General features: G+C 43.1%; 1 protein-coding gene across 1 annotated transcript in view; it reads right to left on the reverse strand.

Moving 5' to 3' along the window:
* The window catches only part of nonC (serine/threonine-protein kinase Smg1), a 1312439-nt gene that overhangs the window by 315727 nt on the left and 968833 nt on the right, over positions 1-27879 (reverse strand). Inside the window, exons 42-43 of the mRNA XM_080284159.1 lie at positions 26046-26165; positions 1643-1778 (exon numbers count right to left, since the gene is read on the reverse strand). Of these exons, the coding sequence (XP_080140285.1) occupies positions 1643-1778; positions 26046-26165 (256 nt within the window). The remainder of the gene's footprint in view (positions 1-1642; positions 1779-26045; positions 26166-27879) is intronic.

Genomic DNA, 27879 nt, shown 5'->3' on the forward strand with positions numbered 1-27879 from the left:
TTAGGGATGGCAGATCTGTATAAGCAGAGGGAATGTGGCCATGTGGAGTTTGCACAAAGGTGTAGGAAGTAACTGCATCTTGTGCAGTGTTTGTGATAAAAGGCTGCATAGGGGATGTAGTGGTATTAGAGATAGGTTGCGAACTAATGCTCATATCGTGTGTGCAGTGTGTAGGTGGAAGCATGCTGAGACTATGAGGCAGGAATGGACTGACCTTGCCAGAGAGTCCCAGGAGTGTGTGGAGGAGTTTTGTTATTTGGGGACATTTTATACATTGGAAGTGGGACTGAAGCTACCAATACAGCTAGGGTGATGAACGGCTCAAAGTTCAAGAAGCTGTTTCCTCTCTTGACACTGTGAGGGCTCTCCCTCTGTGCTATGCAGTTGTTGTATGCAGCACTTGTTTGAAGTGTAATTCTGTATGGCAGTAAGACTTGGGCAGTGAAGGAAGAGGATATCTGAAGGCTCAAATGTACAGAAATGATAATGATTTGAAGGATGCGTAGTGCATCCTTGAATGGCAGGCCTCGGGGGGAGGGGGGTTAGAATTATGACTCTTCAGGGGTTGAGAGGTAGGATGGGACTTCAATGTACAGTATTTGCACTGTGATGAGATAGGGTAGACTGAGATGACTTGAGCAGTGGAAAGGATGGAGGATGACGACTGGGAGCAGAGGGCGAGAGGTGTGAATGTTGACGGTAGGGATGTGAGAGGCAGACCATAAAAGATCTAGAACGAGGTTATAAAGTGTGACTTCAGGGATAAAGGACTGAACAGGGAGGCTGCTAGAGATCAAGCAAGGTGATGACCTGCCATTAGGTGGCAAAGGCTGATACATGCACATATGTTAGAGCCTTTATAAACGAAATGAACAGAATAAAATAAAATATATTTATTATTATCATACTATCCCCAGTTTTGTGGTAGATGGGGGCACTTACCATCCACTCATTCAATGTAGTGCTGCTTTGGGTGTCTACCCTTTCCTCTCTTCCTTCCTTCCTCTTCTGTCTTCTTTCCTTCATTCTTTCTTCTACCTATGGTGACTTTACACTCCCTCTTCTGTCTTTCTTTATTTCATTCTTTCCTCCTCCTTCTGGCTACGGGTGGCTCTACACTGAGTGACAAGCCAAATGGTTTCCTGTACACCAGGAAACCATCTACTATGCTGGATGGTAACCATATAACGAAATTAAGGCACCTGGTGGTTTTTGAGTAATTAAGGTGCTACAATCAGACTGAGCCTGTGTAGGTTTATATATAAGGGGTGGTTGGAGTTTATTACTCATGTAATGCCACTCAGGGATGAATGAGGCTGGTCACTCTCATCTAAAATGTCAGCACCACTTGCCTAGCCCTGGGTTCCTACACTCCTTATGGGGTGACACAGGACTGGATGATGGATGGATGGATGGATGGATGGACTAACCCCAGTTACAGGAGCTTATTTTGCAGGATGATGGTACATAATAGTATTTGTCTAATAATAATACTGTTCCCATAATTAAGTTCCTTATTATGCAGCAGAGTGTAACTGGTACAATACAAATTTATTGCACTGTAAGGAATGTGACAAATGCATATTTGAGTGTTTCTTACACATAAGGTATGCTTCAACAGAAATAACGAGATAGTACATACCTGCATATCCTGCTTCACTATCTGGAGTCCAGTCAACTAAGGGGTCATATATGAAGGCTTCCAGCAGTGTAAGAAGGGTTTCTCTTCCTCTGCGCATAGTTCGAAGAACCTGCTCACAAGCACTCCTGAAAACACCCTGCAGGGCACAACTCCATTAGTGACATTCATTTTGTTTAAATTAGTTTATAAAAGTTCCAACATGTTTGCATGTTGGTCACCTAATGGTGGCTCTCCATGCTGCTTGATCTCTGGCAGCCTACCTATTTAGTCTCTTATCCCTGAGGTCACACTCTATGACCCTGTCCCAGGTCTTTTTCAGTCTGCCTCTCACCAACCCATCCCCAACATTAACACTTCTCACTTTCTTCACCTAACTGTCATCCCCCATCCTATCCACATGCCCAAACCATCTCAATCCACTGCTCTTCATCACAACATCAATACGCTTGAATCCCATCCTTCCTCTTAACTCTTCCATCATAAACCTAGCTCTCCCAGGTCTTGCAGTGCATGACACACTGCACATCCACCTAATCAATGTCCTTTCCATATATCTGAGCCTCCGAACATCCTCTTCCTTTACTGCCAAGGTCTCACTACCATACTACATTACAAGCCTAACACATACAAAGATCCCTTAGCATGGAGGGAGAGCCCTCTCAATGTCAGGAGAGGCAACAGCTCCCTGAATTTCTTCCAACCACTCCTCACTCTAACCACAGAGCTAGCTCCAGCCCCACTTTCAGCACATAACATGTCTCCCATGCAACAAAACTCTTCCATGCACTCAAGAAACTCATCAGCAAAATCAATCCTTTCATGCCTGACAATCTTCACAAGCTCTATCTGACACAATGCACACATGAAATCAGCATTATTTCAAAGTCTTCCTCAAATATCATGACAACTCTTAAGCACCCACTTATCCCAAACACTGAACAAAATGAAATTGCTTCCCACACCCTTGTGGCAAACCACACATGGCCACTCTCCCTATGCTTTGACAGTATTGCTACCAGCCCTGGATATCCTCAAACTTGTTTTATCTGCATTTATTCTTAAGCCTTTGTGCCTCATATCATCTCTCAACTTCCTAAATCTTTCCTCCACCTCCCTTTCATTCTCTACAATCAACATCAAATCAAATTGGAATACAACATCTCCCATGGGAGTCCAATTCTGGAGTACCATGTGACTGCTTCAAACACCATGATACACAATGAGGGGCTCAAGACTGACCCCTGATACACACCAACATTCACAAAAAACTCATCACTCAATCTCCTTTTACTCTCATCTGGGTGCGAGGACCCACAAACAAAGCCATAAGCACCCTAACCAGCCACTCCTCAATCCCAAGTTTTCTCATTGACCACCTCACCATCTCTCTGGGGACTCTGTCAAAGGCATTCTCCAAACCAATAGAGACCCTGTCAAAGGCATTCTCCAGATCGACAGAAACAAAGTACTGATCCCTTTTCTTTCCTATATGTTTCCCAAAGCTGTCAAACAATGAATGTGGCATCAGTGGTCCCTTTGCCTAGCATAAACCCAAACTGCATCTCATCAATATTCACTCTTTCCCTAATCTTGCCACCTCTCTGGGGACTCTGTCAAAGGCATTCTCCAAATCAATATAAACAAAGTACAAATCCCTTTTCTTTCCTATGTGTTTCTTGAAGCTGTCGAACAATGAATGTGGCATCAGTGGTCCCTTTGCCTGGTATAAACCTAAACTGCATCACATCAATATTCACTCTTTCCCTAATCATACCTTCTAGAACTCTCTCCATTACCTTCATTACCTAGTCCAAATGTTTTATGGCTCTATAATTTCCTCTTTCCAGGGCATCCCCCTTCCCCCTGTACACATTTACAATCACACTCTTCCGCCAGTCATCTCAACCAAAATGCTCATATATAATCAGATTTATCAAATCAGTAACTAACCCCACTTCTACCTCCTGAGGCCTTCAGCATTTCAGTAGTCAACCCAAACAACCTGCTGCCTTTCCCAACTGCATCCTGTTTATTGCCTTGCTCACCGTAGCAGCATTAATCAAAGGCCAAGGATGAAATACTGGATCCTCTGACTGTAAACCTTCCCTGTTCTGGTCACACAGCAACCAGTTATAATGCTCTCTTCATGTGTCCTTAATATCATCACTGTCCAGCACTACATTTCTTTCATCATTCTTCACACACTGCTCACTTATGATATCCCTGTTTTCCCTCTTCATCTTATCTGCCAACCTAAATGCCATATTCTTCCTATATCCAGTCAGTCTCTGAGACTCAGATTTTGACTTGTATACCTCCTTTCTAGCCCTATCCTTGACAGCTAAGCATTCCACCCTTTTACCAACCCTTTTCCATTCCCAGAAAAGCCTTCTTTCCTCCTTAACTGTGGTTTCTACACCTTCAGCCCATCACTCACACCACTAGACTTCTTTCATTATCCTTCACACACTGCTCACTCATGATACAGTAAAAGTTCAATTATTTGTCATCTATGGGACCAGCCCGATGCCAAGAAATTGGATTTGCCGAATAATCGAAAAACCTACCCAATCAGTACCTTATATGTATTTCTGATCATTGTCATCACCACTTATAGTATTATAAATGTGTTTGGAGAGAGTACTGTATATGTATGATACTGTACAATACCGTAATCAATACAGTACTATACCTGAATCTGAAATATACTGTATATAAATTAGTGAATACACACAAGGGTAATGATACAGTAGGTCTACAAGTCACAGATAACACTTCCTGGACAGTCGAAATGATACAGAATATTACCTACCCACTCAGTACATCATATGAATTGGTGAACACTGTCATAACCACTTATATTGTTACAAATGTGTTTGGAGAGAGTACTGTATACAGTACTCTCTCAAATCACAAAATAGTAATCACTTTAATATCTGGATGCCCAGCAACCGGACACCTCAATGTCTGGACATTTAGGGCCCAGACCTTCGGAACCCCAAAATGGCCAAAAAACAAAAAAGTTGGAAAAAAAAAAAAAAAAAAAATCTGACTTTTTTTTTTTACCCGTAATTTGAACTTGGCGCGCAATGCCGACCAGCTGTGTTTTGCCGCATAGTTCCGCCGATGTCTGTCTGGGCAACACTGCCTCCTCCCCATTTCCCGCCTACTCATCGTCGTGAGCACGCTCGTCACCATGGCCGTCCACGAGCTCACTTTTGTGGTGGTGCCCTACCTCCTGCAGGCCCTGTCATTCCTCTGCTGCCTCTTATTCATGTGTATAATGATGGCCCCGCCACCCGAGAAGAGGAAACGAGTAGTTCTGACTCTGAAGATGAAGAGGGAGATACTGGAGAAGGTGGATGCAGGATGGTCGACGTCACGCATCCTCTGTGAATTCAACCTAGCCTGCTCTACCTTGTTTGATATCAAGAAATCCTGGGACAAGTTCATCCAGTACACGGCTGACTTCACATTGAAGACCAAATGCAACATGGACAGGAAGGTTATGTACACTCCCAGGTTTGCAGAAATTGACCATTCGACGCTGATTTGGGACCAACAACAACGTGCTGCTGGTGTGCTGGTGCATGGTACAAAGTTGAAGGCTGCCACCGAGAAGTTCGCAAGGTTAAACGACACCCCAGACTTCAAGGCATCTGAGGGTTGGCTCTTCGATTTCAAGTTACGCCATGGACTTACCAACCGTATGGCCCATGGCGAAGCTCTGGATGCCAACGAGGTGGGAGTAAAGGAGTTTCGGTGAAGGTGAAGGGCTTGATCAACAGGGAGGGCCTCACTCTTGGTCAAGTCTACAACGCTGGTGAAACTGGTCTATCCTAACATTCACTGCTAATGAATACTCTAGCAGAGGAGACGGAGAACAGTGTACCTGGCCGCAAGCTCTCCAAGCAACGGATATCTGCTTTGTGTTGCGCCAATGCCAACGACATGCACCGGCTTAAGCCCATTATTGCTGGCCGTGCAAAGAAGCCTCGGTGCCTTTGTGGGGTGATGGATGTCCTTCCTGTCGTTTGGTACCACTCTGTGAAGGCTTGGTTCACAGCCAAGATCTTCAAAGACTGGTTTCACCAGCACTTCATCAAGGAGGTCATCCATTACCAGACGAACACACAGGGAATCCCGAAAGGCCCTCCTTCTTCTAGACAATGCACCTGAGCATCCACCCAACAAGGAGTTGGTGGCTGAGAATGGCTGCATTAGATGCTCGTTTTTGCCACCTAATGCGGCTGCTCTAATCCAACCAATGGACCAAGGAGTGATCACGGCAACAAAAAGGCTGTACCGTCAGAAGTTCTTGAATGAGGTGATGGTTGTTCTCGAGGACAAGGACGAGCACAGGGAGGGATGGGACATGCGAGGCCAGTGGACTTGGAAAACCTTCGCTGCTGCAACACGAAGTCAGCCATCTACAACTGGGCCAGTGCATGGAGGGAAGTCTGTCAAGACTCCGGAAAGTGGTTGGTCTCGTCTGCTTCTCGGAGCTGATGTGGAGCACGACTTTCCAGGTTTTGACGTGGATGACTTCCATGCACATCTTTGTGCGGCTGGCGACGACGTTGATGTGAACATAGTGCATGAGTGGTTGGATGACGACGAGGGCGATCCTGGCTATCAGATCATGTCTGATATCAAGATCGCATCTTCAGTTGCTGGGACAAGTACCCAGCTTGAAGATTCCAATGAGGACAGTGACAATGATGCGGACTCCTCTCAACGCACCACTATTCCTGCCATCCCCAAGCTGAGCACACTCCGGGAGCACATTGAGTTCATTCTTGACTACCTAGAACACCCAGACTGTGACAGGGAGATGGGGCCCCTAAGACTTCTGGAGGAAATGTGCGCTTTTAGGTAGCGAATCACCAAACGCCAGAATCGCCGTTCCTTACGTCAATCAATCATTGACAGTTTCTTCACGCCCGTGACCCCCGCCGTGCCCAACCCTGGCTCCACACCACTGCCTCCCTAAGACAGGCCTTCCACCTCCAAACCACAACCCAGCACATTGACCACGGTGGAGTCACCACTGGACGTGAGTTTGTGGCTATCTTCAGAGTTGTCTGAAGTGGGTATCCCATCACCACGTCCCAGCGAGGCACCCCTCGGCCACCTGCAACACCTACTTTTGGACTCTGACAGTGAATAAACAGCAAAAACTTGCCACTAGACCACACGGGAATTTATAGTGTTGTGCAGTGTAAAGAACATAATGTACAGCATTAAGAAGTTAGAGTTCAGAGTGCAAAGGATTAAGTGCAGAGTGCTACTGTACAGTGGTGAGTTTCAAGTGCAAGAGCAAGTAAAAAAAGAATGTGCAGTGTAAAGAAATTAGAATTCAGAGTGCAAAGGATTAAGTGCAGAGTGCAACAGAGGTGCGTTTCAAGTGCAGCGCAACTGTGAAAAGAATGCACAATGTTAAGAAATTAGAATTCAGAGTGCAAAGCATTAAGTGCAGTGCAACACTGGATTACTGTAGGTGCTTCAGGAGCACCTTATTACTGTCAGAGTCTGAGAGGAGGCAGGTTATTCATTGCGACGGCCATGGACGTGTTGTAAGTACCCTGGATACTGCTAAATATTTTCCATATCTCTAAATCCTCATTCTGTGGTTCCTTTCCATTTATTTCATGCTTTCTGTCCCTTATTTGTGTGAACGGGGTCTTAAATAGGTGCTATGCATGTCCAGTAGGAGTTATGTAGGTGGATTTCTGAGTTAGGCTTGGTTAGGGTCCATAAGTACCAGTCCAGGAGGCATTTTCCCAGTATCCAGACAAACCCACTTTCCAGACATGCCTTTGGCTGTATTACATCAGATATTGGAGGGATTACTGTTGTCAGAAAAATGCAGAAAATACAATATCCATGTATCCATCCATCGCCAATCCTGCATTGCCCCATGAGGAGCGTAGGAGCCTGGGGCCAGGCAAGTTGGTCTTGACATTTAAGACGAGAGTGACCAGCCTCACTAATCCCTGAGTGGCATTACATGAGCAATAAACCCCAACCAAGATGTGAATATAAACCTTCATTGGCTCAATCCAATTGGAGCACTGTACAGTAATAACCCACTAAACCATCAGGTGCCAAAATTTGGTTATATGGTTACCACCCAGTGTAGTAAATGGTTTCCTGGTGTAGAGGAAACCATTTGGCTTGTCACTCAGTGTAGAGTCACCCACAGGAAGAAGGAAGAGAAAAGAATGGAGGAAAGAACGACAGAAGAGGGAATGTAAAGTCACCCAGAGGCAGAAAGACGAGGAAAGAATGAAGGAAAGACAGAAGAGGATGGAAGGAAAGAAGGATGGAAGAGAGGAAGGGGCAGACACTGGAGAGCAGCACTACATCAAGTGAGTGGATGGTGATCGCCCCCACCTACCACACTACTGGAGGAATATGAATTGGTAAGGTCTTTCTGCTGAAAGTTAAGCGTATATTTATCAGTCATTCTTTTGCTCATTTTTGTGTGTATATGTGAATGAGAGAATACTGACACAAAAGTAATGTATTCCATTAACCCCTTAATAACCCCCAGCATCGAACAACCCTTTACAGTACTGATGTCAGTGATGCTGAGTTAGCGCGAGCTATAAAAAACTGTGAACAATTACAGGAAGGGAACAAAGGTCACTGGTATGTTTACATGACTTTACGCTACCATCCCAAGCAGTCAGGTGGTCACTTAATCTCAGATGTTTTCTCCCATATAGCACATGGACCATAACTTCACGAATTCTTCTGTGAATCATAGCAAATCATAGCCTGGGTTTAGGAAGCTAGAAACACATTGTTAGGTGTGCCAGACAATTCTTCTCACATCTTCATGGAAAATAGATTGATTTCAGAAGAATGGATGAAACTTACCCTACATACTCAAAGATGGATTAAATTTCTTATACTGCACCACAAACAAACAATCGTATGTATGGCTTAACAACTTAACCCCTTAATGGCTATAGGTTCAGAAATTTGTGAGCACCAATGGCTGGCCCCAGAATAAATTTTTAAGAGCTCTGAAACCAATTTACTTTTCTTAAAGATGTGAAGAGAATTGTCTGACACACCTAGCAATGTGTTTTTTAGCTTCCCAAACCTATGCTATGATTCACAGAAGAATTCATAAAGTTACAGTGCATGTGCTGTTTAGGAAAAAACATCTAAGATTAAGCGACCACCTGACTGTTAGAATGGTAGCATAGAGTTGTGTAAACATACCAGTGACCTTTGTTCCCTTCCCATAATTGTTCATAGTTTTTTATAGCTCATGCTAACTCTTCGTCACCGAAACAGGTACTGTGAAGGGTTGTTCAATGCCGGAGGTTACTAAGGGGTTAATGGAATACAGTATTGTTTGCATCAATACTCTCTATTTCACATATACAGTACATCCCCACAGTACGCAAGTTCTGAGTATGTGATCGCCCTTGTATGTGAGGACTTTTTTTTTTTTTTTTTTTTTTTTAAAGTACGCGAATTGAACTCCTTGTAAGCGAGACGGGGAGCGAAGAGTGGCCAAAATCTGGGGTTACCTCGAGTACACGACATTGCCCCCCCAAAAAGGAATAACGGTTACTTACGCTCCACCCACCTTGTGACATCGATGCTGCTCACTCCTCACGTGATGTCCATATGCGCCGCTTGGAGGGTGGTGAGGTGAGAGTCCCAGCAGAGGAAACACACGTGCACAGAGGGTACACTCGCTGTTCCAGGTACGACCCAGTGTACTCTGTGGCTATTTTTTCTGTGAGCCAGGATATATGTCCACTCCTCCAGGAAGAAGAAGTGCATCACTCATGCCATGAAGATGCAAGTCATTAGGAAGAACGAGAGTGGGAAGGGTAACACGGTCATTGGCAAGGAACTAAGCTTGGCAGAATCGTCTGTGCGAACTATATGGGCTAACAGGGAGGCCATAAAGAAGACTGTGAAGACATAAGGGATGGTGGCATTGGACATGAGAAGCAGGCTGAACAACCAGGCTATAATTCTTATGGAGCGGTACCTGGCTACATTTATCCTGAGGAAGGACAACGAAGGAATTCCACTGAACGGGCGCTGCATCAGGGACCAGGCCAAGATTTTCTACAAAGCTGCAGCTGTAAAGAAACCATTTAAAGCCTCCATAGGATGGCTTTGCCGCTTTCTGAAGAGGAAGGAGCTACGTCACATTTGCCTCACAGGGGAGCATGCATCAGCGGATGAAATGGCGGCCAGGGATTATCCAGCCATCTGAAGGGGATAATCGACGAAGGCGGCTACAGCAGGGACCAAATTTATAACACTGATGAAACAGTCCTATACTACAAGGTTATGCCGAAGTGCACTTATATTAGTAAGCACCAGCACCAGGCCCGGGGCAGAAAAATCAACAAGAGCAGGATAACAGTCATGTTCGCCATGAACTTATCAGGCTCACACAAGATGCGTCCTGTTGTGGTGCATACTGCAGCACACCCCAGATGTTACAAGAATCTGCGCTGCATGGATGACAGAGGGGTATACTGGTACAGCAACTCCAATGGCTGGATGACGAGTAGCATCATTTCCGAGTGGCTGTTGCGGCATTTCATCCCTGATGCCAAGGCAAAATCCAGGAAACTTCGCATCCCCTTCAAGGTGCTTCTCATCCTTGATAATGCCTCAAGTCATCCAACCTGGCTAGCAGACCTCAGCAAGGAATGCAAGATCGTTTTTCTGCCCCCAAGAATGACCTCTCTCATCCAACTGCTAGACCAGGAGTTGATTGCAACGGTCAAGCCTCTACGGTCACGTCTGCAGCAAGACCGACAACTGTGAGGAACTGCAGGCAATTCTTGTCTTGAACATGGCTGGGAGTGATGTCATGGACGCCGAGGAAGGTTTGGACTAGCCACCCACTTCACCCGCTTCATCTGCACCACGCACAGCACCCACACAACCAACTTCAACTCCTGAGAAGACTATTATGGCTTTTTGGTGGTCATTCAACTGCAAGGATGCCATCACTCTCTTGTTGTCCTCTTGGGCAGATATAACCACTGCAACAATTAACCATGCTTGGCGCCTCCTCGTACTGCACCTGTGTGAAATCGCACTGGGAAGCAGCTTTCAGTCCCTGGCTGCTGCTGAGGCAGCCACTCTCCCAAGTGTACAAGATGTGGCCAGGTTTCAGGCCATCTCGCTGGAGGAGATCAGGGGTTTACATTTGGCAGCAGCTGAGCAGGATCCCCAGGAAATCGTCCTGCGAGTGGACGAGGCCGACGCAGAGCAGCAGATCGCAGCAGAAAAGGCAGCAACACCAGTGATGGAGAGTGAAGATTTGTCCATGATGGAGATCAGCCAGGTACTGTGTGCCCTTGATAAATTCTAGGAAGAATTCAAGGACATTGAATGTTCTCAGTTGCGAGTGGAGGAGGTGGTGTCTTCACTGGACAAAACCTTCCGCTACTACACTGACAAGTACAACCAGGAAGTAAACAGATGGAAGCAAACTCTCATCACCCGTTACCTTCGGCTTGAACAAAGTGAGGAATCACTCCCTTCAACATCAGAAGAGCTATATCCTGAGGAGGATCAAGAGGCTGATTCAATGTCTGAGGTGTCAGAAATAGACTTTGAAGGGTTTATGAACTAAGTGAGTGCATTTGCTAGTGAAAGTGTCGAAAGTGCTGGTGACGAAAGTGGTGAGGAAGGTGGTGTGTCGGGTGGTGTGGTGGGTGATGCAGGGGATGCACGCTAGGTGCCTCATCCTGCCTTGGATCTTCTTCTTACCTCCATCACGCCTGTTGTCCTTTTGGGTAAAGGTTAGCAGCCATACTCTTGCTGGTTTAGTTAAGCCGTATCCTTGTTGATTTACCTAGTAAAGCCATAATCTTGTTGGTTTACTTTATCTTAGGTAATATGTCTTAGATAATTTCCCTGTATAGAACAATACTTAGGTCTGAAAGGTGTCTCAAGGGCTGCCCATGAAGGGGGGTGCCACCATATGTAATTTTTCCCATAAGTTTATGTATTCACAGTATGAGAATTCCTAGGACGCGACGTCCTCTGCCGCCCATATACTCGCGTACTAGGGGGATGTACTGTACACACAAAAATGAACCAAAGAATAAGCACTAAATGTACATTTAACTTTCAGCCTAATGATCTTACCAGTTCATATTCCTCCAGTTAGGTTAGGTTTGGTTCAGTTATTAGGTACACTTAAGCTCAGTTACGTTAGGTTTAGTTAAACACTTAGGACTGTCCCTTCCACCATTATGCTGTCAGTGCCGAACAGCTAAAAACAATGGGTAAACAGATTTTGCATTACAGTATCAGTGGGGTAAACAGATTTTGCATTACAGTATCAGTGGGGTAAACAGATTTTGCATTACAGTATCAGTGGTTCATAGGATACGCAATTACCAGTAAATGTCATTTTCAGGATGACATCAAGACTTAGTGAGGGGGTTTGGAAGGTACCCCCTCACTAATTTGGGGGGACAGGGTTTACTCTGCTCTATTATACTGTACAATAATGACAGACAGCCCTTCTTGAGCACCCACCATATATATGTACATATACATATGTATCTATATGATCCTCCTCCAGCTGCTGCTGCTGCTGCTCTCCTCGTCCTCCTCCTGGGGATTCCCATCCTCCCTGCTGCTGCTGCTGCAGAGGGAAGATGGGATGAGAGGGGGAGGGAGAGAGAGGATGGGTGTCAATAAAGTACTCTGTCAAGGGGAAGGAGAAGGAAGAGCAAGCCCCTCTCGAACGTAAGCTGCTGATGTGGGCTGCTGTACTTGTTACTATGGAGGCAGAGGCCCACCACCTATGACAGTAGTATCATGTGCCACCCTCTGCCGGCGCTCTCTCTCTCTCTACGTCTCCCACCATTGGTTGGGCAAGTAGCCAGCAGAGGCAGCAAGAGCCGGAGAAAGGTAGCGTTGGTTGATACGTCTGGTGGTGTCGGTCCCTATTCCTACTGACGGGAGAGGAAAAGACTGGTCGGGTGCATCCTACAGGCAATACAAAACTACTTTTACCAAGGTCAGCCATGAGTGACACCTCACTGGCTCTGTCTGGAAACCTAAGAATTGTGCGACATGAACCTGGCAAGTCCGAGATCACTTCTTCTCCCAAACTGTGACACAACTCAACGGGGGATCCACTAATTGGTGTCCAGTTCGTAACTCCTCAGACGGATAAGTGGAAATTCATACTAAACCGCTTGTGACTGCAGGATTTGCCTGCTTTTCTTTCCTTTAAGCAAAGAAACCTTCTACAATGCTGGTTGATATCCATATATACATACCATATGTGCTCCTTATGTGTCAAATGGGTTGGTGGAGGATTTGTACCCCTCCCTGTAAAACAATAACTCAGATTCTATGGCAAAGGGCTAGGTGGATTTCCTTACTCAACTGCCTGTGACAACAGGATTCTCCTGACTGTCCTTCCTCTAAGCCATGAAACCATGTGCGTTACGGCTGATTGTTATTTCATTTATAGAAGGAGTTTAAATCGATATTTAATTCTCGTAAATGATGTACTGTAGATTTTATTGGAACAGCTGCACCTATGTTTGATTGTTTGGTATATGACCTTAATTTCTTTTTGTAATCATTGTTGTTTTCTTGCTTGGTTTCTTGAGTTACGTTCACCTGTTCGGTTGTATCCGATGCTGAATAATTATTGGATAATTCCCTTGAAACTCGTTTTAAATAGTCAATATGAACTTGTTTCTCTTCGCCACTTGATAGTGACTTAATTAAAACTTTGTTTGCTTTTATGTTAATTACTCTGTATGGGGCCCTCAAACTTTGGGGATAATTTATTGTCTCTCGTATGAATGATACCACAAACAATGTCTCCTAAGTTGATAGGTGAATCTCTTGCCTTCTTGTTAAATAACTCCATCATTTCTTCCTTGGACATCGTCAATTGTTTTTTGATTCTTTTGCGTATATCCTGGAATTCACGTAAACGGAGTTTAGAGTAATCATCATAATTGTATATAGGCAGACTGTCACCTTCTAGGAGCTCATATAGTAGTTTTTTATCTGTCCCATATATAATGAAATGTGGTGTGTCACCTATGGATTTATTTAAAGATCCATTAATTGAGGCTTCTACTCTGGGAATCCAATCATCCCAGCTTGCATAATTTTCACTGAGAATGTGTCATAGCACATCTAATACTTTTTTGTTTTGTCTCTCTACTAACCCATTAGATGCTGGGTGATAGGCTAAAACGTTAACCTGTTTGATGTTGTATTGTTTACATATTTCTTGTAAGATATCAGAATTAAATTCTCCTCCATTATCACTTATTAGTACTTTTGGGGTAGTAAAGCGACATATTGCATTATCTGTTATTGCCTTTGCTACTGTCTCTGCTGTTTTATCTTTAATTGGAGCTAAAACGACATAACGGGAAAAATGATCCGTTGCTACGAATAGGTATTGGTTATTATTGTATGATAATGGCATCTTGAGTAAATGAACAGCGACAACGTCCCATGGTTGATGTGGTACAGGGTAATTACCCATCGGTGCTGGTGTGATTGGGTATCCTTTGTGTTTTGCACATGATTCGCATCTATCTAAATGATGCTTTATATCTTTAAGTAATGAAGGCCAGTAATATAACAGCTGGGCCTGTTTGAATGTCTTATCCTTTCCAGGGTGTCCTGCATGTGGGCTATCGTGTATCGTTGGTAATACTTGGGGTATCATGTCATTAGGTACTACCAATTCCAACAACAGTGTAACACACGTGACACGACCCCTGCTACACCAGAATTTAGGAAGCAGACCTGAGAAGGAGACTAACTATAGAACCGACAGGTAGTGGAGAGAGTGAACAAGAAGAGGGGTCCAACTAGACTTACTTAGTGTATTCAGTCTCTGTAATACATACACTGCTCAACTTAAGATTTTCTCTGAAGATAATAAATCAAGATCAACTCCGTGTATTCATCTTTAACTCCTACTACAAGAATCGAAAGTCACATCTGGTTGGCAGCGAACGTACAGACCTCACTACGAATCTACAGTGAATTTCTACAAAAGCAGGTGAGACTCTACAAGATTAGCTTCAGTTCTACAGTGAATTCCTACAAAATACAGCCTACGAGCCTACAAGTCTACAAAACAACTCTATAATCTTCACGTAACTTCAAGCAGCAGCAAGAAGAATAAAAAACAAAGCAAGTAAAGAAAAAGAAACACCAAAGCAACATGCACACAAAACCCTAACACTCTCTCCCACCTACCTCCATCACTGACGCAGAGGTCAAGACACACAGCACAACACCAGAGCCACATTTATAACGCATCTTACTCACCTTTCTTAACCCATGTTACGCATCGCTACTCAGTTCCTCACCACAGCTACCAGTGTGGGAAGCCGACGTCACAATGTGTATCTGCTGAGATAACATCACCACGCAAGTTTGCTGACATAAGGCCACGCCAATCAACGTGTGACTGACACCTGGCACTTCTCACCCACTACTCATTACTCATTATTCACATAGCTCCTACTCATACTCATTTATTTCCACAGTACTGAGTTGGAAATTCGACGTTCTATGCTGAGGTTTGCCTGTGACAGCTGTTAACCACCACAAGCACCAGGCCATGGAATTTCCTGAGTAATATTGTCCATCAACACAGCACTAGAATTATCAAGAGATCTTCAATCAACCCTGCATTTTTCTTCTGAGATCAACAGTTGCATCGACACGCCTCTCCGATCTGTATCAAGTGGGGGAAATTATACTTACTCATTTCTTCTCAGTGCTAAAATTAGGTATATTAAACTCCTTTACTTATTTCTATATATACACTTATACACACACTATCTATCATTTATTACAACTCATTTACTCATCATCTATTTAGTTAGGAATAAACAAAAGGCGTATTTCATAACACCATACCTTAATGACAGGGATATTTTCGCCACCACCCACGTTAATACCAGATGAAACACAATCAGATCCAACAACGGATTCACAATTAGGAGAGCACCAAGGCAACACACCCATTGTACAAAACTCAACACAAACTAAAGATCAAGAAACAAATACGTCAGTTCTAGATGATGAGTGGGAAACCCCCTCTGACGTAGCAAGTGAGGACTTTGTCGCTGACTTGCACACATATGCCAATATACTTAACAGGGTTCACTGTTCCGACCGAACCTATTCCACCATTCCCTCACACAACGATAAACAAGTCCAAGTTAAATTAACAGAGCAAACAGTGAAAATGAATAACGCAACAAATACCGCGAATCAAACATCCCCACCTCATGTTTATGTTTACCATGAAGATAAAACTGCCCCAAAATTCTCTGGCACAGAAAAAGATCGTATTGAAGTCATTTCACTGGTCAGTCAGTGCAAACAAATCTTTATCAAGCGACACATCCTCGATGAACAAGAGAAAATTGCCATTTTTTCATCTTGCATAAGCCAGGAAAGATGTCCAGCAAGCAATTTACTGAGCTCAGATAAGCTCCTCAAGGCTAGGACATATGATGAATTTAAAATTGAATTTTATAAGAAATTTTCTGGAGGTATGAACTTCTTGCCAGGTATAATTCCAGAATTACATAAGATTGTAGATCTTGTAAAGGAGCACACTACAAACCATGTGCTCAGTGAAATAACTGCAGATGTCTCCACAATCAAAAGAACATTGTTAGTTACTTTGGAAAACTCAAATTGGATAACAGATGATGGAAAGACGTCCCCAGACCTCGTCGTGGACATCACTGGTTATGTAGCTGCCTTGTGTAAATTACCTGATAGGACCTTTAAGATCGCCAAGACGATCGCGTACACCCCAGGCATGTGCTTACTAGACTTAATGAACGAGGTAGAGATGCAGTGCAGTAAAGCAGATATGGTCGACACACCTGCACATTCTAGTAGAATGAGAGTACCTGAGACAGTATCAGCGGTGAAAACATCAACACCGACCCCAAACAGAGAACAAAATCGATCACGACCCGAAAGCAGGCGGAGCAAACAACTAAATGTGTCGAGGGTTCGATCACAAACACCAGGCTACAGGCAGTTTCATAAGTTTTCGCGCAGCCTGAGCAGATCTCGCGCCACAAACAACACTACATATGGGAAGTCACCTCGTAGGTCACAGTCAAGAGATAGGTCCATTCTATGTCATTATTGTGCAAAACCAGGACACACAAGGAATGAATGCTTTATCAAAACAAAAGAGGATAGACAAAAGACACAAGGATTTGGTTCTTACTGCAAGCATCATAGATGCCAAGGGCACTGGACCAGTAACTGCAAAACAGTAGAAAAAATTGTGTCTATGTTCAAATCGGGGGAAGACCAAGTCATGGCAAAAAACCAACAAACGTAAAGAAAAGCAAGTCTAAAATTCACATTCGAGGCATGTTGGGAAATGAGTGTATCTTGATACCAGTTGTATGTGAGAATCAAAATGTTTCCTTATTTTTTGACAGGGGCTCTCCAGTGAACTTAATAACACAAGAAGAAATAAATAGAATTCTTAAAAATAGGAAGAAAGTAACTTTTCTGGAAGAAGCTGATTTAGATTTATATACGGTAGATGGAAAAAAAATTACAGTAAAAGGTATGATAAGGTTAAATATCACACAGACTACAAGACCATTCTCTGCATTTTTCTATATCGTTGAAAACTTAGCAATTAAAGCTCATATGTTACTGGGCTTAAGACGCATGAGAGCAGAGAACATAACTTTACTCCCACAAATGAATGGAATAGACTTTGACGAAGAATTCTTAGAGTAAATACCATCAGAGCCCTCACCGATTAGTAAAAGAGAACCAAAAAGAATTGGTAATATTAAAAGCTTAAAAAAAACATACACAAACAGATGAGTGTATAGATCCACTCCCACCACCAGCCCCAGCCTCCAGAATTAAAGACCCAGATAACAGTACTGATTGATCAGTTTTTCCCACCCATCTCACCAATAATTTAGTTATACCACCTAATTCCTATATGAAAGTTACCATAAAGAGCAAATTACGGAATAGTATTGTTCTTGTCTTAGAAGAATTATGTAAAGTAAAAGGATTGTCAGTAGAAAACGCATTATGTCAGATGAATGACGCAGGGCAAACTCAGATATTCATAATTTATCACATGAATGGGGAAGTTCAGTTGAAAAAGGGGACTTGCAGAGTTAATATTGAAAAATGTCCCGCCCCTGTGAAGGAAATAGTTATAGCTGGAGTGACAAGTGAGATAAAATCTACGGATAGAGAAAGAATAAAAGAGAATTTAATTCACTCGGATGAATTTGATGAAGAAAATGATTTGTTAACCCTGCTGGAAACACACAGGAACACCGTAGCATTATCTGGAGAACAATTAGGGTGTACTAACCTGATTAATCACAAGAAATAATGTGCACCCAGAAACATCCCACACTCCCAACGTACACTTGCAAATCAGTATGTCGATGAAATGTTAAAACTTGGAATTACAGTAATCACTCCAATATCCGACGTAATAGAGCCATAGGTAGGTCCGGATATTGGTTCTGTCCAGATATTGGGCCCCAGCTTATGGACTTGTACTTATGGACCCTAACTCAGAGAAACACCTATACAACTCCCTCTGGACATGCATAGCACCTATTTAAGACCCAAATCACACCAACAAGGCACATAAATGACTGAAATAAATGCAAAAGAAACATAAAATGAGGGTTTAGAAGTAGGTTCACACAATAATAAACATTCTGGTGACTGGCTCCTGGACTGGTACTTATGGACCCTAACCCAGCCTAACTCAGAAAAACACCTTCCTACTGCACATGCATAGCTCCTAACACCCTATTCACATCAATAAAGGACATTAAAGAGTGAAATGAGGTAAGTATAGTATGGAAAAAAGTACTGTATGAAACATTCTGCCTACTTACAGCAAGTCCATGGCCACCTCAATGAATAACCGCCTCCTCTCGGACTCTGACAGTAAGAAGGATTTCCTGAAGCACTTGCAGTACACTGTTCCCGAAGTCTTGCACTGAACTTAGTCAATCGCACACAGAAGTCCGTTCTCTTCACAGTGTGCACTCTTGTCTAACTAATGCTCCATTGTAACTTACTAAGTGTTGCACTTTAACTTTTCCCATTTTTTTTTAATTTTCCAAAGCCAAAACAAACAAGTCTATTTACGTTACATTTTTTTTCAATTGAATCTTTTCTCTCACAACTGTAAATCCTTAACACAACACACTGTTTTATTCACTGCACAACACTCTAAATTCCCGTGTGGTCTAGTGGAGAAGTTCTTGCTGTTTATTCACTGTCAGAATCCGAGAGTATCACTGGCAGGTGACCTAGGGGTGCATCACTGGGTTGTGGTGATGGCGTACCCACTGCAGACGACTCTGAAGACAGCCGCAAACTCATGTCGAGCGGTGACTCCACCCTGGCTGATGTGCTGGGCTGTGGCTCGGAGCATGAGGGCCTGTCTTGGGAAGGCAACGGAGTGGAGCCAGGGCTGGGCACAGTGGGGGTCACGGGCCTGAAAAAACTGTCAATGGTTGATTGACGCAATGACTGACGATTCTGACGATTGATGATGCGCTGCCTGAAAGCACGCACTTCCTCCATGAGTCCCAAGGGCCCCATCTCCCTGTTGCAGTCCGGGTGTTCCAGGTAGTCTAGGACGAACTCTAGATGTTCCCGGAGTGCGCTCAGCTTGGGGATGGCTGGAGTAGTGTCCTGTTGAGAGGAGTCCGCATCATCGTCACCTTCCTCGTCGGAATCTTCAAGTTCGGTACTGACACCTGCAACTGAAGACGCGATCTCAATATCAGACAACGTCTGATACCCAGGATCGCCCTCGTCGTCATCCAACCACTCACAAACATCGTCCACATCAACATCGTTGCCGTGCGTACGTAGCCGTGCATGGAAGTCATCCACGTCAAACCCTAGAAAATCGTACTCCACATCCGTTCCGAGAAGCAGACGAGACCAACCATTTTCCAGAGTCTTCACAGGGACTTCCTTCCATGCACTAGCCCAGTTATACAGCGCAGACTTGATGTTGTAGCGGCGAAGGTTTTCCAAAGTCTGCTTGCCTCGTGTGTCCTGTCCCTCCCTGCGCTCGTCCTCGTCCTCGAGAACAACCATCACCTCGTCCAGGAACTTCCGACGGTATAGGTGCTTTGTTGCCACGATCACTCTTAGGTCCATTGGTTGGATGAGAGCAGTCGTATTAGGTGGCAGAAACATGCACCTAATATGGCCATTTTCAGCAACCAAGTCCTTGTTGCATGGGTGGGCAGGTGCATTGTCGAGGAGAAGGAGGGCCTTTACCTGGTCGCGCGGGATTCCCAGTGTCTTCGTCTGGTAATGGATGACCTCCTTGACGAAGTGGCGGTGGAACCAGTCTTTGAAGATCACAGCTGTAAACCATGCCTTCAAAGAATGGTACCAGACGACAGGAAGGACATCCATCACCCCACGAAGGCACCGAGGCTGCTTTGCGCGGTCAACAACAACGGGCTTAAGCCGGTGCATGCTGTTAGCATTGGCACAACACAATGAAGATACCCGTTCCTTGGAGAGCTTGCGGCCAGGTACACGCTTCTCCGTCTCCTCGGCTACAGTGTTCGTTGGCATCAAGCGATAGAATAGGCCAGTTTCGTCTGCGTTGTAGACTTGACCGAAAGTGAGGCCCTCCCTGTCGATCAAGCCCTTCACCTTGTGCCAAAACTCGTCAACTCCATCCTCATTAGCGTCCAATGCTTCGCCATGTGCTTTACGGTTGGTAAGGCTATGCCGTAACTTGAACGCAAAGAGCCAACCCTCGGATGCCTTGAAGTCTAGGGCGTCGTGAAGCCTGGAAAACTTCTCAGCAGCAGCCTTCAGCTCCATTCCACGTACCATCACACCAGCAGCACGTTGTTGTCGATACCAAATCAACGTGGATCGGTTGATTTCTGCAAACTTGGGGGTAAACATAACCTTCCTCTCCACATTGTGTTTGCTTCTCGACGAGAAGTCAGCCGTGTACTGCATGACCGGGCCAGGTTAAACTCGCGGAGAATGCGGGAAGAAGACCACCCCGCATCTACTTTCTCCAATATCTCCCGTTTCTTCTCCAGAGTCAACACCACTCTCTTCCTTTTCTCAGGTGGCGGGGCCATCATCACACACACTGAGAGGAGGCTCGAGAGCAGCAGGAGTGCCTGCAGCAGGTAAGGCACCACCACAAAAGCGATCATGTGGGCAGCCATAACGACGAGTGTGCACTCGCGGCGAGAGACAGGCAGAAAGTGGGGAGGATGCAGCGGCGCTCTATCGGACATCAGAGGAATGACGCGCCACAACAATGCTCTCCCGCGCCGCGAGTGGCAAGTTCAAATTACGGGCGGGAATTTTTTTTTTTTTTTTTTTTTGGTGGGGTGGGGGGTGGGGGTGGGGGGGAGTTCGGACCATTTTGGGAATATTGGATTCCGGGATGATTATGTCCGGGTAGTGGGGATGTTCGGATATTGGGCGTCCGGATATTAGTGATTACTGTATTGAACCTTCAGTCTCCCCGTGGAATGCCCCATTATTCTTCGTGCCCAAACGAAATAGAGAAATGCGTGCGGTAGTAGATTACAGTAAACTAAACAATCACACAATCCCAGACCGATTTCCCATGCCATTGCTAAGCGACGTTCTACAGAATATTGGACCGGAAAATAATATATTTTCAACAATCGATCTACTAAATGGCTATTATCAAATACCGGTTGTTGCTTTGGTCTTTCTTTTTCTTTACTTGCTTTGTTTTTTTTTAATTCTTCTTGCTGCTGCTTGAAGTTACGTGAAGATTATAGAGTTGTTTTGCAGACTTGTAGGCTCATAGGCTTGTAGGCTCGTAGACTGTATTTTATAGGAATTCACTGCAGAACTGAAGCTAATCTTGTAGAGTCTCGCCTGCTTTTGTAGAAATTCACTGCAGATTCGTAGACGAGGTCCTTACGTTCGCTGCCACCAAATGTGACTCTTGATTCTTGTAGTAGGAGTTAATGATGAATACAGGGAGTTGATCTTAATTTATTATCTTCAGAGAAAATCTAAGTCGAGCAGGGTATGTCTTACAGAGACTTAATATACTAAGTAAGTCTAGTTGGACCCCTCTTCTTGTTCACTCTCTCCACTACCTGTCGGTTCTATAGCTAGCCTCCTTCTCAGCTCTGCTTCCTAAATTCTGGTGTAGCAGGGGTCGTGTCACGTGTGTTACACTGTTGTTGGAATGTTCTAGAAACCTGTGTGTGATTATGTGTGTATGTGTGTGTATGGTCACTAGGCATTGTTCGTATGCTATTTCGCTGACACACTACCTATATCATCCCCTGACTTGCTGCTTCTAGTGTACTGTCAACATTTCCTCAATTACACTTGCAAGATCATTTCCCATTCCCAGGCTTGCCTGGTGCTCTGTCTATCTATCTATCTATCTATCTATCATGTTTTCTATAATTAATTGTATTTATAATATGGAGTCCTAACACTGGGTGGTATCCATTTATCGAAACCATATGTCACGGGGTTTTTATAATATCAGGGTAATTTTGAAATAAATGCTTATATATTATTTAAACTGATAATAATATTCAATAATACTGAACAGCAGGGACAATGATTGTCTTGCTAAATCGTGCAACGATTCTCTAAGAACGAGAATTCAAAAACTTTCTCAACAGTACACAGCAGAGACTAATTACTCACAATTGCTGAATTACTGTACTGTTAGCCTCTGGAGAAAGTTACTTCACCCCTGACAATAAATAACTAATACTAATAATAATAACATCAGGTTCTTGCTGAAGCATTAACTCCTGGCACAACGGATTTTAAGTTAATACAACAAGACTGGTCTAAGTACCAGTTATGAAAGCAAACGTTTATGCAAGCTAGGAGCTAAATTGGAAAATAAGCTTAATTATGGAGAAATGAAACAAGATTTTACTTTACATTGAGCTCAAGAAAAAGAACTGTTAAATTTATTAATTACAAAAAATAAATTTAACGTTACAATTCAAATCAAATTAAATGAGACGCACTCACTCACTCACGCAATAGCTAAATACTTACGCCTAGGAAAAAACACCTTAATTAAACTCTTATAACTAGGGAAATACAAGAAGGAAATACTATAGTCGATGAATGCTGCGTATCACCCAAGCTGAACTAGGATGGAAGTACTGAAGAACTGTGGAGTTTGGGTACTAGCTGACCTCACACTGCTGGCACAGGACCTCTCTCCGTCGCAGCAACAACTGGACTGAGTAAGTCGTGGGAACAAAAGCGGAGCACTAGGCCGCATTTTTAACGGTCAAGTGCAAGCAGGGCCGAACAATAAAGAAAACAATAGTATCGCTCAGTACAGCACTCAGTGACGTGCATTAAATCGGTCACTTTTGAAAACAGTGACGAATGTTTTGAAAAGTGTACCCCGAAATGGAGGGAGAAACGGTTAGCTGAGCGATACGCAGTGAGTTTTCCACTAATAGTTCGTGGCTTCTCACAAAAGGGAAATGTCGCGGATTGATTCGTGACACCATACATGCTCCTTACGTGTCAAGTGGGGTTGGTGGAGGATTAGTGCTCCCTCCCTGTAAAACAATTAACTCTAAGCCCTTGGCCACCCCGTTCGGGATTTATGGCATCTGGCAATGAATGATGAATGAATGAATGTAATCAATACAGTGCTATACCTGAATCTGAAAAATATAGATACTACACTCAATCCTCGTAAATCACGTGTTTATAAATCACGGATTTGTAAATAACGGCTAAGTGGCTGTCAGACTGCCGGCACCCTTAACTCACCCCATCCCGACATTTTTGGACCTTTTTTTTTTTGGGCCAAAACATCCGCTTTTGGTGAGAAACATCGAAAATTCATAGAGAAATCGCTCACCTGAGTTTAAAATACATGATTTAGGTACAAGTACTTCCTTACCTGACTGGGTTTTCTAACAGGCTGGCACCAAAGAAAAAGAGTTCTATGGGAGGGTAACTATTTTATCCACTCACAAACAGTATTTATTTATTTACTTGGTGCGAATTTATATGTAGTACAAGAGTATCTTGGTTTTCAAACAGTAATATAGGCATTATAAGCATTGTTTCTCTCACTAACTAATCACCATTCATGACCTTTTTCTTCCCACATTACCTGATCATCATTTCTGACTGTTTCTTCCTCTAATGCTATGTAAACATTGTCCTCCACATTGTCATCGATTGGGAAATCATTCTGGCCCTGAATGTCTTTATTGGCCAGGTCACTGGTAACAGGTGAATTGCCAAGACAATAGCATGCAGGGGGGGGGGGAAGAGATTATGCGGTGTAAGGCATTGTTCCTGCTTGGCATCTTGTAGGGGAATAGAGGAAGGTGTCCTGCGTATACATGCCAAAAATCACTCGCGAAATCACTCGCGAAAATTGAAAATTGTGCAAATTAGGGATTTTGCAATGTTGCCGCGTTAATTTACGTTGCCGGGACGGCATGGGTTAAATCATTATAAAGTTACGAAAATCGCGGATCTAGGCACCAAAGTGAGCCTTTTCCAAGGAGAATCGTAAGCCGTGGCATTCAATTTGAAAATCGTGACCCAACAACCAATCACCATCCGTCCCTGGTGGCAAGTGTGCATACTAATGCCACTGAGTTAATGAGAAACATCAGGAACTCATCACCCACTATTTTGCCCGGGTAAGGGCAGAAACTGAGCCTGAACCACAGTCTGGCCCTTCACACACTGAGGACGTGGATGACGTGGCATCTGTCATCTCTGAGGCAGACTTTGAGGGCTTCCTGAGGGAGGCAGAGGAGCTGGAGAAGGGAGAACAGCATGAGGGAGCACCCTCACCTCATGCTGTGAGGTTCTAAGTTCTTCCCAACACCACCCCACTCCATTCACTCAAGCAATATCGTCATAGGATTAAGGTGAGATCCCTTAACATTGCTTATTTCTATTAAATACATGCACTGAATAGTCCTAAATTTGTATGTTTGTGTTTGATGGTGCCTAGATAGGTGTAGGTAGGGTGCTGTTGGGGGTGGTTGGCTAAAGTCCAGACCCAAATTCATTTTTCACATAAGTTATTATTTATAAACCGCGGAATTTGTAAATCACGGCAGTGGTCCAGACACAAATTGCCGCGATTTACGAGGATTGAGTGTAGTGAACATATACAAGCGTAATGACACAGTAGGCCTACAAGTCACAGATAACACTTCCTGGACTGCCAAGATGATTCAGAACATCTGCTGAACAATCAAAGAGTTTTGTAAATGGGACTATTTCTCAAAACTGCCGAAATATTGGATCTACCGAATAATCAGCTCCCAAATAACTGGGCTTTTACTGTATCCCTGTTTTTCCTCTTCATCATATTTGCCACCTTTAACATCATATTCTTCCTTTCAAAGCTATATGGGTTATCCAGTTAAAGTTTCTGAGACTCAGATTTTGCCCTGTATACCTCCTTTCTAGCCCTAGAATTCTTCTCTGTTATCACCCATTACTATTCTCGGAAAAGCATTTTTTTCCTCTTTAACTGCAGCTTCTACACTCTCATCCCGTCACTCACAGGCATAAATGGTCCAGATAAGTGAAAGAGTACCGTACATTTATTTATATACGGGTAATGTAATAAAATCAGAAAACTATGAAAGTGAGGAATGCACACATACTGCACTTTAATGAAAATTTACTTATATTTGGTTGCTACACTGGGCAGCAATAATGGACAAGATTATGTACGGTAAATCTGAATTTTTCTTAAATTGGAGTGGGTTAAACTGAGTACAAACTGTGCATGTAACAGTAATGATGTGACACTTTCTGTTGAGAAACCCCCATATTGGAGCTTATAGTAGAGGTTATGATTTTCAGTGGGCTGGAAACTTCCAAATTTCTCACTCACATACAACCATTACTTACTACCCATCATTAAAACCTGATGAAAAAAAAGACTGTAAGGTTTGGCGCATGTAGTAAGAATGATGTAATGTCATTCTGATTTATGAGAAAATTATACAGTAACAGACTGCAAATGAAGAACATGTCAAGAAAATCAGGGCATAATTAATTAAATAATAAACACAAAGCAGTGTATATAGTGTATATGCATGGCAATGAGGGACTGGATGAGTGCTGAAACAAGCATGACTAATTATGTACTCTATACTGATTTTTCCTAGCCTTCAATTCCTTGACACCCTTCTCTATACCACTGAAATCTTATGAACTTCTACTCTAAACTTTCAGTGTATGGAAAACAAACTTCAAAAGAATTATCTGCATTATGATGATCATTATTCTCAAAATTTCTACAAGCCATTTTAGCTCTACTTACCTCTGTTCCAGTGAATCCCAGGGCAGCTTCTATATTCTGGGTCATTCTATAAGGGACTTTCTCTGGGACCCGCAGGTTTTTTCCTTTTTCAAAGCAAACATTGTAGTCAATATGAACCACCTGAAAGATATATTACTATGGTATTAACACTATACTTATGAACAGGATGAATAATAAATTATTAAAAATTTTTCTATTACAATACATCTATGTAAGTACCTCACTATACCTTGCTACCTGCAAGCAACTTTCCTACAAAAGGCAGCCACAGACACAGACACAGACACAGACACAGACACAGACACACACACACACACACATGAACGAACAACCAGAGAGAGCAGACGTCCCAGCCATCACTGCTAACCTTAAGTAGTTTCAGGAATTTTGTCTGTCCTGTCTCCTAAGGTCTTGTTTTAAATTTAAAATAATGAAAGTTAATAGACTACCAAAAATGTAAAGATTTACTGGATAGAGTATACATGAATGTTTGTAGTATTTTTCGATAACAGCTGTTTTGGTACTCTAACCAAAATCAAACATGGCCGAAAATGTAAACAATGAGGGACTCGAATTTCAAGGATTTGATAGAAATACCAATGTCGTGGACCTCGTTAAAACATTAATTATGAGGATTAGTGAACTTGAAAAGAAAGTAGAGAATCTAGTGATAAAGGATGTGTCTGAAAATACGGAGACTACCATACAGAGTCTGATCCAGTCCAATGAGACAGCGAATGAAGAGATTAGAAATTTGAAGCGTGAAAATGTCAAATTGAGAAGGAAACTAGAAGAGAGTACTAATAAAACGGAGAAGGTCAGTAGTGTATTAGAAGAACATAAGGCAAAGTGGGCACACGTACAAGAAGAACAGAAAGAAGTGGTCAGCCTAAGACAAATCATCCAGGAAGAAAGGGAAATGAACAAGAAAAAATGGAAGAAAATGTAGTGAAAATACTAAAGAAAAAAGAGAAAATAGTGAGAGAAACTGTAGAAAGGAACAGATGTGTGGTAATATTTGGAAACAGGGAGGAGGAAGAAAAGGTTAGGTTCATAAGACTCGAGAAAGACACGAACCTGGTGAGAGGAATATTAGGCAAGATTGACCCCAAAGGAGACAAGTGGGTAAAAGAAATTGAGGAAGTAAGGAGAATAGGGCCTTATAAGAAAAGGGAAACAAGACCAATGAGAGTCAAGGTGTCAGCAGAAAGTGTAATAAATGAGATACTTAAAGTGACCTGGAAATTAAGCAAAGAGGCAGGGATGGAAAATATTATAATAAGAAAAGATTTGAATGAAGAAGAAAGAGAAGTTTTAAAATCATTGAAGGAAGACGTAAAGGAAAAAAATGATAAGAGGACAGAGGAAGAATGTAATACTTTTTTTTGGAGAGTAATGGATATGAAAGTAAGGAAGTGGTATTTAAGGAAACAGAAGTGAAGGAAACTAAGGGGGATGGCTGTGAAAGATCAGAAGTTGAGGAAGTGGTACGGACAGAGAGTAGGAGAGAAGAGGGTATTAAAAACGTCAAAAATAATTTGAAGGTGATATATACTAATGTTGATGGTTTCATATCGACAAGGCTTGAAATTAACGATTTCTTGAGAGAACATGAACCTGATGTCATGTGCTTTGTAGAGACCAAATTAAGAGAAGATATTGCTGTTCATTTGGGAGATGGTAAATACAAACTGTGGAGAAAAGACAAAAAAGAAAAAACGGGAGGAGGAGTGATGATAGCAGTGAAGAACAACATAAATGTAGATACTGTGGAAATGGGAGAAGGCAGGGCTGAAGTGATATATATGAAATTAGAAACTGGAGAGAATGTTAA

The sequence above is a fragment of the Coenobita brevimanus genome, chromosome 100, assembly GCF_032717465.1.
Source record: "Coenobita brevimanus isolate Jiangsu-jjx chromosome 100, ASM3271746v2, whole genome shotgun sequence".
Taxonomy (NCBI): Eukaryota; Metazoa; Arthropoda; class Malacostraca; order Decapoda; family Coenobitidae; genus Coenobita; species Coenobita brevimanus.